The sequence below is a fragment of the Eulemur rufifrons genome, chromosome 8 (assembly GCF_041146395.1).
Source record: "Eulemur rufifrons isolate Redbay chromosome 8, OSU_ERuf_1, whole genome shotgun sequence".
NCBI lineage: Eukaryota > Metazoa > Chordata > Mammalia > Primates > Lemuridae > Eulemur > Eulemur rufifrons.
In genome coordinates this window covers 114,898,178-114,910,935 of record NC_090990.1, presented here as the reverse complement: position 1 = coordinate 114,910,935, position 12,758 = coordinate 114,898,178, and the positions used below count along the sequence as shown (strand labels likewise).

The 12,758-nt window shown below is 54.8% G+C and overlaps 1 protein-coding gene across 1 annotated transcript in view; it reads right to left on the bottom strand.

Moving 5' to 3' along the window:
• Positions 1–5,938: 5,938 nt before the first annotated feature.
• The window catches only part of ALX3 (ALX homeobox 3), a 9,855-nt gene continuing 3,035 nt past the window's right edge, over positions 5,939–12,758 (bottom strand). Inside the window, exons 2-4 of the mRNA XM_069479033.1 lie at positions 9,844–10,160; positions 6,713–6,841; positions 5,939–6,310 (exon numbers count right to left, since the gene is read on the bottom strand). Coding sequence (XP_069335134.1) covers positions 6,002–6,310; positions 6,713–6,841; positions 9,844–10,160 — 755 coding nt within the window. The 3' untranslated portion in view covers positions 5,939–6,001. The remainder of the gene's footprint in view (positions 6,311–6,712; positions 6,842–9,843; positions 10,161–12,758) is intronic.

Sequence of the window (12,758 nt, the reverse complement as noted above, 5' to 3'; positions counted from 1 at the left end):
GGGAGTTGGTACTCAGCCAAAGCGTTATCTCCACACATTAATCTGGGATGGCTCCAGCCCAGCTCCACGGTGCTGATTGCTGGAGTGACAAGTTATCCTGCACCCCTGGGTTTGGTGTAATTTCAGTAGGAGCCCCACATTTCTCTGGATCACATTCCTGAGCTGGCCTCAGCCAAACCAGTGTCACTGCCAGGGAGGGGAGGGGCTCGGTTAAAGGGGAGATAACTGCTCTAGGCCCTCCCTGGGGCAGGTGGTTGGAACTGAGAAGAACCTTACGTGCTCAGAGCCTGGGATGCAGACCATCAGGAGTCGGGTTCGCAGGGGGAAGGAGAGTGCTGGAGGCCCAGGAGACCCCGTGGCTGAGGGAGAAGCAAGGAAAACCTCTGTGGTATGTGTCAGTTTAGTCCTCCTGAACCTGCCTGCACTCCGGCTTCCAGACCCCTGGTCACGTCTGCCTCTGCCTAGCTTTGTCATGAGGCTCTGCCTTAGAGGATATTACCATTTTGATGCTGATGGAAAGAGTGTTCCCTTTTCAGAATTGCTGGAAAGTCCCTTACCTGTAGGCAATGTGTATGAGGTCTTAAATCTTCCAAGGGTCTTAACTTACAAGGAAACATACTCCTGGGAGAATCTCCCCTTTGTTGGGTCTTAGGTTTAGTGGCTGCCTGGCCTGGGACCTGCTGAGCCTCAGTACAGGCCTTGATGTGCCAACATGGTTAGACACAGCAGGGGTGGAAGCCAGCAGTATACTCCTGATGGTCACACAGCCTATGAGATGGGAAATCCCTGTGACTGATTGGCCCTTTGCCTCAAAGTGACTTACACAGGACAAGGGAATTGACACAATCTGTGCATGTATGATAGATTTCCTGCTGTTTCTTGCCAGGACTGATAGGAAGTACGTACCTTGAGATTTTAATTTGGGGAAGATGATTTTCACTTTCTCACTCTACCATGCAGCCTAGGTCACTGAACCTGCCTGCCCTGAGGCTTTGTCCCCCTTCCCTTTTGATTTCTCCAGTCTCTCCTCTGACCTGCACAAGAGAATGCAGAATATCAAAGCTGCAAGGGCCGTAAAGCCTGAGCAGATGAATCCCATCATCTGTAGCCCCAGGAGCTGGCCTGGGGAGGAGAAGGGCCTTCTCACTGCCACAGAGTGTGTGAGTGGCAGGTTGGCTTTTTTTTTTTTATTTTTATTTATTTATTTTTTTTGGCTGGGGGTAGAGAGGGGGTCTCACTGTGTTGCCTGGGCTGGTCTTGAACTCTTAGCCTCAAGCAATCCTCCAACCTCGGCCTCCCAAAGCGCTAGGATTATAGGTATGAGCCACTATGCCTGGCCCAGATTGGCCATTTTAACCCAGATCTTCGTACAGAAATGTCTTTTGGAGCCAACTAGTCTCTGTGACTTTTATCTTATCTGGGTCACAAGATGGGCAGAGTACACGAGGCCCTTTGTAAACGGTTGAGTTACATAAAAAGTTGATTACTGCTAATGATGCTCAGGATCCAGTGCTCTTTCAATCCACGGAGGGACGGATTATACTGAGGCTGTATCACTCTGAGGATGGGAACTGTCCCTTGTTAATCACAGGAGTTACCATTTACAGGGTGCCAAATAGGTACTAGGCACAATATTAGATGTTTCTTGAAGGCTTATTTTCTACACAGTAGCCAGCAAATACTGAGTACTTGCTATGCGCCAGCCACTGTTGTAAGCACTTGATGTGTAATATCTTACGTATTCCTTACAATAACCCTGAAAGGTAAGTACTGTTATAACCCGTATTTTGTAGAGGAGAAAACTGTGGCTCAGAAGGAGTAAAGAACTTGCCTCAGGTTTCTGTTTGCAATTTATTCACCTTAGCCAATACTTAGTATTTGCTCTAGCATGGTCCCTGGCACAGAAGATTCATGGCAGATGTTTACCACTTTAGGCCCTAACTGGGCCATCCAGGCTTGGCCTTGGCCTAGCCTCTGATGTGCCCTCCTCAAGGTAACTTAAGGGCTGTTGCTGCTACTTTTTTTTTTTACTTTTCAGCCTGAGCCTAAATTTCTTTCTCTTCTGGGTCCCAGAGGACTCCTGTGTTGGCTGCCCCTGCTGTACCTGCTAGGTTTATCTGCTGGGAGGCTGGTTTCCTGTCAGTCCTCTAATGAACTGACTGCTCAAAGTAGCAATAACTGTTACATTCATTTGGCACTTGGCACAGTCAGCCTCAGGCTGGTGACTGTAAAACACGGGGAGTGCACCCTCTGGGAGTGAGACAGCCCTGACTTTCAATCCAGGCTCTGACATTTACTCACTGAGGGACCTTGAGCTAATCAGGCTCTAAGCCTCAGTTGGCTCATCTGTAAAAATTGATTGAATAATGGCCCTATTGTGAGGGCTGAATAAGATAATGGATAATGAACTTACATACCTGGCTGACAAGAGACAACAATAAGTGGTAGCAATTATTAGTATTGCTAATTGTCCTTCCAGCTCTAACCTATGAATTTGTGTCCATTTCCTAGAAAACAGAAATCCCCTTCAAGGACCAGAACCATGCCCTAGGCCTCCTTATCTCCCTATACCTAGCTCACTGCTCTGAATCCAAGGCCTTTCAGAAGTCAGCTGCTCACCCAGCAACCCCCATCACACCTGAAGGCCTACTCTGGGCCAGGCCCCTTGCTGGATGCCCTGGATGTCCAGGTGACTTGGACACCACAGTCTCACTTCTCTTGACGAGCTCACAGTTGATGGAGAGACAGCCACCAAAGCAAGTAAAAGTAGTAGCATGGTAGGTACAGAGACAGACATCTAAAGGGCTCACAACAGGACCTGTTGGTCCCAGCCTCCTGGAGAAGAGACTGCTGGGGGAGCCCACAGCCGCTAAGTGGAAGGGAGGGCTCCAGTGTCATCAGCGATGGCCCCGAGAACAGATGCTTCAGGTTCATTGCCCTCTAGGTGAAATTGGCCAGGATGAGCCTTTGGAGGAGGCTGGGGAGGGGTTAGGTATGTGCTTCCTCTGCTGGATAAAGGAAATGTTACAGTCCGCCCAGCTCCTGGCCATGCTGGCCTCTGTTCCTGTCTGGAGTTGCATAGGGTCTGCACTTTGGGATTGTCATTCAGGTTGATGTGTAAATGGTTGGGGGAGGTGAGGAAGGAAGATCAAATGCCTCTAATGAGAAGACTTCCCGCTGCCCCACTGAGGCAGGAAGGCTGGAATGATGGGCCCCCGTTTATGGCCCTCCAGTCCTGGTCTGGTGCCAGTGCCCCTGCCAGGACCAAGATTTAGGGCTCTGGCATATCTGAGTGGGCCTCACTGGGCAGAGAGGAGCCTCTCCAAAGGGAGATTGAACCTAACAACTCCCTTAAAGTTGGGATTCCAGGCAGAGTCACTTCCCCTTTCCTTTCCTAGGAGTGACCAGAGCTGCAGCCTGGCCTTGGGGATCCAAGGCTGAGGTCTGAGGTCACCTCTGGGGTGAGGCTGAGGGTGGGGACATCTGGAGACCTGGGGGCTGTGTCTTAGGGGTGTGGGAGAGGAGGGGGACACGGCTAATGGGAAGCAGGTGGAAGGGCTGCCTGCGCCCTGCCAGGGGACAGGCCACTGGGATGGCCCAGTCAGTGGGAGGACCCGTCAGCTCACAGATAATCCCACGGAACAGGCTACGGGATGCCCATTCATATTCATTATGTGTGAAGTGGGCGGTTGTAAAGTTAGCTTTCTCTTCATTTAGCTGTCACTGGACAGAAAAATATGAGCTGTGGGCAGATGCCCCTGGATGAGAGCCAGTAGCCGGTCTCTGGCCTCCCTGTGCCCTCCCCAAGCAGGGCCCCCGCCACGGGTCCTCTCCTGGCCTCGGCCTGCCTCTCCCACTCTTGCTGCATTGCTTTCTGGCTCGATGTTAGTTTCTTCTCCTGTGTGTCTGCTTCCTTTGCTTGGGCTTTGACAGATCCTTTCCTCTTCCCTCCCTCCATCTTTCTAAGCCAAGAGAAAGAACCATGTTTTTTCTCTATCTACCATTGCTCTCTCTCTCCAGCACCCAGCACAGTGCCTGGCAGAGTAGGCACTCAATAAATGTTCGTAGAACAAACTAACCTCTCTGCATCTCTCTGACTTTTATGGGGCAGAAGGTCCAAAACTTTACTACTGTTCACTCCTTGGATAAAGAAACTTCTAGTTCAGCAGTGTAAGCCCTGGAATAAAAAAGGTGGGCTCGAGCCCCAGTTCCATTACTGACCAGGTGGGTGAGGGTGGTTCTGTTCATCAGTGGCAGCTGGGCATGCCTCTGACTCTCCTCCCTCCTCCTGGGTGTGTCCCTCCCCCTGCTGGACACAGGGCTCACACCTGGACCTCAGAGTCAGCATCAGAGGAGAGAGGAAGGAAATCGCCAGAAACCAGGCACTGAATCGAGGGAAGGAAAGGGAAGAGAAGGAAGACACTGGCTCCTTTGGGGATACATGGCCTTGTCACAGTGCCTGTCTTGGCTGGGAAATCTGATCTGCTGGGGGACTCGCTCCCTCCTTGGGAATAAGCTCAGCCCTGTGTCTTTGTGGGCTTGGGTTTCTCTGTGCCTGAAAGATGAGGCTTGGGGTGGGGGCGCCGGGCTGCTGGCTGAGGCTGAATTCTTCTAGGCAATGTGGTTGTGTTTACTGGGAGGTTGGGAGGGCCTCCTTTTTTCCTGGCTTCCAGGCTTCAGAGATAAGTCAGAAAGTGGGGATGAAGGATAGAAAGGGTAATACTCTGAAACCACAAGAAAGAGCTCTGGCTTTCGTCTCTGCCCCACAGCTCAGATGAGCTCCTGGGGCGCCTGGGAGAAGGGAGCTGCCCCGCCCCCACCACTCTGGGGTCTCAGCCCATGGGGACAGCTCAGAGCCTCCTTCCATTCTACTTCCCCTCTATTGTCAGTTTAGCCACAGAGTTATTTCAGCTTTTTCACTCTCCTTCCCACCCGAATTGTTCCTGCCAAGGGAGCCCAGCCCTAGAGCCACTCTTCTCCCTGCCTCCCAGCACCAACCAAAGGCACAGAGACCCCAGGGCAGGTGACAGGGCCAGGCGTGGCATGCAGAGAGCTCTGCTGCAGGCCATCTTCCCCTGACCTCTGGGAGCCTGCTGGGCCGTCAGGAGGGCCTGGCTCAGCCTGGATCCTGGGCACAGATGGGACCTAAAGGGCCCAGCCCTAAGGATATACAATCACGTGGTATAAAAAAACACCACCACCTTTATTACTATGCTGGGCAGCACTTTTTTTTTTTTTTTTTTTTTTAACAAAAGTATCTTTACAAAAATGGGGGTTGGGATCTCAGAGTCTGTGGAAATCTGTTTTCTTCTGAGCAACGTGCAATACAGTTTCCGTGGCATAGCTCTGGGCTGATCCTATGAAAGAGAATCCAAATATGTGGTGGTTTCTGGCGGAATTTCTGCCCCCTTGAAGGGGAAGATGAGACGGGCACAGGGCACAGGGGCAGGGGTGAGGGATGAGTGCAGCAGGGGGGCTGGGGGCCGACCTCCGACCTCGCCCTGCAGGCCCCCTGCTGGTGGGGCGGGGGAAGCCAGGCTGACTCTAGGTGGTCACCGAGGACTCTCTGGGGTTTCCCTCTCACAAAGAACCCCTCCCGGTTCATTCTGCATCCTCCTCCTCCCATTTTCCTGGGTTCTCTGAATGAGGAGCCAGTTACGCTGTTTCAGCTGGAGAAATGACAGTCAGACAAAGTCTCAAGGACGCAGGGCAGTGTCTCCCTCCCTCCAGCCCAGAGTTTGGGTGAGGGAACTCAGTTTGTGGTAGGAAGAGTCCTTTGAAGCCCTTTCTCTTAGGCAGCCCCACATTATTCTAAGAGAAAAGACCCTGTAGCATGTTCCATGCTGGGGGCTGAGGGTCCCGGCTGCTCTCCCCAGGCCCCTGGAACTATCTGGGGCTTGGAGGCAGAGGTGTGTCCTCTCTGGCTTCCAGGCAGGGATGGGCTGGGAGCAGCTGGGAACAGAAAAGGGGTGGATAGCACAGTGCGTGTCCACGTGACCGGTCACGTGGTCCAGTTCAGCAGGCTGGGTGGCTCCTTGGGCTTCACCCTGAGTGAGACAAGGCTTGGAGACTTATAGTCGCTGTCTGGGGAGGGCTCAAAGCTGTGGCCCCCCAGGGCAGGGGTAAAGCTGTGGATGGAGTAGATGCCAGGGTGGGCTGCAGGGGAGGCTGGCATCCCCATGAAGCCAGCCACACTCCCATGGGCGTGGGAATATGGAGACATGCATGGGGAAGGGATGCCCTCAGGAGACACGAGGCAGGGGCCCCCGGGGCTCCCAGATCCTGGGCTGGGCCACAGGGAGTTCTGCAGCTGAAAAGAGAGAGAAAAGAAGGCCCATGAGCCAGTAGCCCCAGAGCTGCCTACCTTACCCAGAGGCTCTCTTTGTCCTTGGGGACCCAGAAAACTTCCAAGAAAACTCCACTTGGCTCAGGGCTATCCCCTCCTACCCCCAACACTGGCAGTGGCATCTTGGGAGGCCCTTGCCACTGCTCCCAAAATGAAATTTCCTTTTATGATTCCTTTGTGCTCTGCATGTATCATTCATGAGACACGCAAGAGCCCCAATTTGCAGAGGAAGAAGTTCAGTGATTTGCCCGAGGTCACACGGAACCCTGAGGCTGCTCCAGGTCTCCCTGGGCCAGAGCTCATATTCTTTCTGGCAACCCCACGTGACAAGGTTGGGCCCTGACTTAGGTGGGGTTGGGGTCTCACCTGGGGGTGGCTGTCAGTGCGGGGCAGCACAGAGATGTCATAGGCAGCCGTGAAGGGGTTCCGCCCCTCCTGGATCTTCCCATAACGCTCACGCTTCCGCCACTTGGCTCTGCGGTTCTGGAACCAGACCTGGGGGCAGGTTGGGAGGGGTTGAGGGGGTGACAGAGCACCCCTGAGGAATGGAGCCTGCTGGGGAGAGAGTCATGCTGTGTCCTCCTGTGGGGTGGGGAGCTTGCTCCAGGCTGGAGCATCTCGAGCTGCAGGGGATTGTTGATCCTCACTGTTCTCAGGGCCAGGGGAGCCTGGGAAGAAGCCTGAGAGAGGCCCAAGCCCAGAGGGGGTTAATTGGCCCCATGGGCCCCCAGCTACCAATCTCTGGGCTGAGTCACTCTCTGGTTCCCCAGCATGGCTATGCTTAGTAGGGGTGTCATGGGGGGATCCATGGGTCTCAGAGGCCCTGGACCATGCACATGTGTTAGGTTCCTAGTCCCCCTGCCTCATCTCCTTTTCCAGTCTACCCACTTCCCAGCATCTGAGGAATCTGAAAAGACATTTCTGTTCTGGTCATGGTCCTGCTTTAAACCCTCAGTGGCTCCCTGGAGACCTTGGCCCAGAGCCCAGCTCCTTAACAAGGCCCCTACCTCTCTCCACAGCCTCATGTCCTGCCAGGCCACAACACCCAGTTCTTCCTAGTTACTTCTCAAGCTCCCACCCCAGCTCTCCTTTGAAGTACTCTGCTATGTTGCTCTCTCCTGCTGTCGCTTAGGTTTCCCATCCCCTCAACACATACATCCAAGCTAGACACCTCCACTGGATTTCCATCATACCCTGGACCTCTCTCCTTGTTCTTCCCACATTCCACTATCATCTGTTTTGGAATCTGTCTCTCCCATTCATTTGTAAGCTCTTGGCAGTTTGAGGTGGCATCTCTGTATTGTGCATGTGTGTGTACATTATCTGTGAGAAATTTGTCTAGTGTACGCCTTATGACTGCTACATGTATGTGTATTCTTGTATGTGTTTTGTATTTCCATCACTTAATGAACATTTACGTGTCAGCCTCAGGGCTAGATGTTAGCATTATCAAACAAAACTAAACAAACAAAAACAACTTCTGCTTTCCAGGGATCTGGGTGTGAGCCACAACAGAAGCATCCCATGTGTGTTTGCACGTATGTGTATAAGTAACCCAGCTACCCTGGCTGGGATGAGAAATCCCGCCCCGGCCCCTCACGCTCAACATGGTCAGTCCTACTCAGGCAGGCAGGTAAGGCGCTGACAGCTAAGGAGCTGTGCATACTCAGCCCCCCAGATCCCAGGGTGCAGAGACCCCAGAGCAGGTCTGGTGCATGGTCAGGGAAAGGCCACCCCCACCTGCCCAGATGCCTGGATTTCTGTTCTGTACTCTCCCTCCTCTGCAGGCGGATGAAGAAGCCTGGAGCCAGCGAATCTGATGACTGGGAATTACTTCTCTGTCTCCACCCACTTTCCTCCAGAGTCCCCACTGTAGACCCACCCCCCCCCCCCAGGCTCTGGACCTGCCCTTTGTATTGTCCAGTGTGTGGTCTTGTTATTGTTCTCCACAGGGCAGGGTTTATGAGTGGGTGTCACACTTCTGTCGGAGAAAACATCCCTAGTCTAGTGCCTCAATCCTCAGAAAAGCTTCTAGAATCAGGCTGGGGCCTTATGGCTACCCACGCACCCTTCCAGGGATGGAAGGGCCTAGGAGGTGAGTGAAGGAGGCGTCCTCCACTTCCCCCAAGCACTTCCATAGGGAAGAGCTATTTGGACCCCGCCTCCGAGGCCTGCAGAGGTGTTCTGGAAACTCGATGTTCTCGTATGGCTTATACATTCTGGGGTTGTCTTGAATGCTGGGCCTCTTGCCCTGATAACCCCGGCCCCTGGGGACCCTTGGGGGACAGTCCTGGAAGCTGTTTTGGCTGCTACCTGGGAGAAGGAGGACCTAGCAGAGAAGGGGAAGCAGCCCAAGCCCCTCTGGTCCTGTACTGGATGGTAGGGCCTTCTCTGCTAGATGGCAGTTGCCTCTTTACAGACAGGCCTGCGAGTCCCCATATCCTGCCAGAGCCGGCCCCTGTCCCAGTGCCTTCAAAAAGGGTCTCTGGAAGGGCCCCTTGTAGCATGTGATGAGCATGAGCTTTGCCCCTGCTAAGTCTCCTCTGAGGTGAGAGGCAGGCTCCTCCGCCTGAGAGGTCACCTCCTCCCCTTTCCCCGGAACCCTAAACCCACCCCGCCCAGTACCTCCTGCTTGGCACTGGGGAGCCTACTATGATCGAGCCAGTTCAAAGCAAGGCAACGAACAGCCGTTTTCCTCTTGGGCCAAACTTACCGAACCTCCTTCCCCACTCCCAGCCTGCTAGCCACTTTCATGTTCCTTGTCACTTCCAACATGCCTGGACACAGACTTCCCTTCCCCCTTTCCCAGCGTCTCCCCCTCTTCCACTCCCTCCCCACAGGCTGGACTCCCTTCTAAGTGAAACTGGCCACAGCCCCATCCCCCATCGGGGAAGCCCTGGGGCCCTATCTCAGTGGGGGAGTTTGTTAGGGTGGGGAAGGGCTCCCAGCCAGGCTCTCCCAGCCTGGGTCTGAGAGCTGGCAGGGACTGAAAGTCACTGATCCTGAGACCCCCTCCCCCCCCCCAGGGACCCTCTCATTCTGGAGAGCCACCTCAGGAGCAGCTCTGATGTGTGTTCAGCACTTCACGGCTTCCAAAATGCTGCCACACTGTGATCCTCTAGATACTACCTAAGCTGCTAGTATAATACTATCATTCCCTTTTCCTGAATTGGAAAACAGACTAAGAGATTCAATGACATGCCCCAAAATCATCTAGCCAGCTAGTAAGGGCAGAGTCAGGCCTCCCACACAGGTCTTTGACTCCAAGAGGCCATTACCTTTATACCCACGCATAAGTCTCAACTTGGGCCGCAGGAGCCTGTGGCTGCAGCAGAGCCGGGCATGGAGGGTGAGCCCAGGAGGGCAGGCTGGGGGCAGGACCTGCGAAAGGCAGCTCTTTGAGGCGCTAGCGCCTGCCTCTCCCAGCCCTTCCAGGCTCTGGCCACAGTCTGGGTGGTCGAGGCAGCCAGAGAGCCCCGTGCCCATGGTGCCCTCACCTGTACCCGGGCCTCAGTCAGGTCCGTGCGCAGAGCCAGCTGCTCCCGAGCATACACATCAGGGTAGTGAGTTTTCTGGAAGACCTTTTCCAGCTCCTCCAGCTGGAACGTGCTGAAGGTTGTGCGGTTACGGCGCTTCTTGCTCTTGTTCTTGGCCAACTCCATGGAGTCAGGGAGTCCGGGGGAAAGAGGGAGGCGCAGGCTGGCCAGGCAGGGGCCTGGGGAGCCTTGCAAGTTAGAGGGCCCGTCTCCGGGTCCCCCTTGGCAGTCCAAGGGTAGCTGGGGGAAGCTGGCAGTTTTGGAGGCCTTCTCCTCAGCTGCAATGGAAAACACAAAAAGGAGGATGGAAACCGAACCAGGGGCTTTTGTGGGTGGAATAGAGGGAGGGGGGAGAACGCTGACGCTTCAGTCTCCGCCTCCCCCTTCCTCTCCCTTCCCTGCCCTTCCTCCGGGCAGCCACCCTCCATGGCAGCCTGGCATTCAGAGGCCTGCCTGCTGAGGCTCCAGCTGGGGAGGGGGCCCTGGGGAACCATGTGCTCTGTGGTCTGGGCGGATCAGCTGGGGCCAGAGTGGGGTTCATTTCGGGGAAGTGCTCTGTGATGGCATGTTCCACAGGGTGTGGAGGTGCCAGGATTGGCGCCACAGCAAGGACCACCACCCTGGCAAGCCCAAGAATAGGGGCGGAGGTGAGGATGGGATGGCTGACATCTGCCCCTGCCAGAAAGTGTTTCCTTGTTCCTGAGTCTTTGGGCCTCTGCTCCCAGGACCAGGCAGGCAGTGGACGGGGATGCTCAGACCACCTTTGGCTGGTCTGGCTGTGCCTTGTTCTCTGGATCCCAAGTCTTAGGTCAACATCAAATTCCCTCGCTCTGGTGTGTGAAGGGCAGGATGGGACAAAGAAACTTCCAGAGGGATCTCCTCTCTCCATTCCTCCTAAAATTATGAAGTCTGGGCAAGGACTTAAGCTCCAGCAATAGAGAGGGGGGGCTGACACAGGCTGTGCTTGAAGGAGAGTTGGAGGACCAGTCCACATCATTCTCATCGGTGCCTTCCCCTGGAGTTTCTGGCCGCTCCCCCAGTGCCTGGGATTAACAGGCAGGGAGGACTCTCTTGCAGACTGGGAACAGTTTCCAGCAGCCCCACTCTGACGTGCTTCACTCAGGAAGCTTGGCGGAGCCCCACCACGACGGACCAACCAACAGGCATGGTGAAAAATAGGTCAGCCTGATCCCCACCCTCTCCCTCTGACAAGGACCCCCCAGTGGCATCCCCATGAAAGCCTTCCTCAACAGTCCACTGGGATGGTACATGAGACGCCACAAAGACGCCCCACTGACTCACACAGCCCTTTCTCTGGCCCTGGGCCCATCTCCAGTGGGGGCCTGGCCCAGAGGAGGCCCAGCTAGCTGGCACCAAGAGCAATTTCTTCCCCAGGACTTGGTGTTGGGATCACAGCTGTAGTTGGGGGAGGATAGGACCAGAGAAATGGACTTCTGAGGATCTGGGTCTAATGAGTCCCTGTCTGCACTGTGGGGGACAAGTTTAGTTGGGCAAGTCCCCCTCGGCTGGAAGGTGGTCAGTGACCTCCCAGGACCACCCAGGCTGTGAAATAAGCTCCCTGTTGTGTGTCCTGGACACCTGGGACAGTCAGGCAGGGCCTGGCCTTGGAATTTGCCCAGCCTGTTTACAGGTGGCCCACAGTGACAGTTCCAGGCACCAGGTCTCCTCCACTCAGGTGGAACATGGGGGAAAAATGTTCTAGTTCTTGAATTCTGTTCTTGGCCAGCACATTTTGGTTCTAGGGGTAGGTCCATTAGGTAGAAGCGCAGGAAGGAAGACTCGTGGAATTTGAACCAAATAAGTGAAAATGGTCAGGGAGATCAGGGAGGACTGGAAGGGGATACTCCACACACAGCAGAACTTCAAAATATGCGAACTGACAGGGAAGAGTCTTGGTGTCTTGGGTTTGCAGGGAGGCCGTGCAGGACTCCAGGCAGAAAAGGGGCGAGAATAGCTCAGGGCTGGGGTTCCGGAAATACTGACATCATTGCAGAGGCTCTCCAAAGCCCTGGGGCTTGCTGATCCACCTCAGTGTCTGTCCCAGTAGGACCTGCCCAGAGGAAGTGACCAAATCTGGGGCCTTGAGACTTGCCTTCCTGACCTTGAGCCACTCAGCTGCCAGGGTCAAGGGATGAAAGCGCAGCAGGACTTCTCAGGACAGCTTCCCAAAAGAAAATGCCAAGCCCACTGGCCCCTGCCCACCTCCCATGCCTGCCCAGTCTGCAGTCCTCTCACGCAACCAGAGAACTGCTCCCCTCCTTACTGCCATTACCCCAAAACCTCTTTGATTTGCCTGGAGGATACGAGGGGGAGCATGCCATCCCACCTCTTTGGGGAGACAGGGGCGCTCCTCAGAGAACACGGAGCAGCCTCCCGAGGAAAAAGGCATAGAAGAGGAGAAAGAAGTGGGATAAATGGGGGTGAGGAGAGACCAGGAATGGAAGCTAGCAGTTTGAGTCTGTTTGTAAAGCCAAAGGCTGCTTTGTTAAGGGCGGGGCACCTTCAAAGTGTATATAGGTTGTGCATAGGAGTCACAGCATCTGACCCAGACACTGGGTAGGTAGTTAAGGGGAAAAACTCATGCTGGACATGGGGAGCCTGGGGCTCAGCCCCGGGTGTCCTTGGCTTGCATAACCGCAGGACCACAGCAGCAGCTGTTGGGCGTGAAAGCCAGGAGCCAGGACCAGGACTTTTAACGAGCTCTCTGCCCCTGACCCGGCTCTCATGCCAGCTGCACTCCTGACCCAGGGGGTGCTGGAGACCCTATTAGGGGCTGCCTCTAGCCACCGTGCAGCCCCAGAGCAGCATGGCTTGGGGCGCCTACCGAGTGCTCCACTGCCCCCACAGAAGGCATC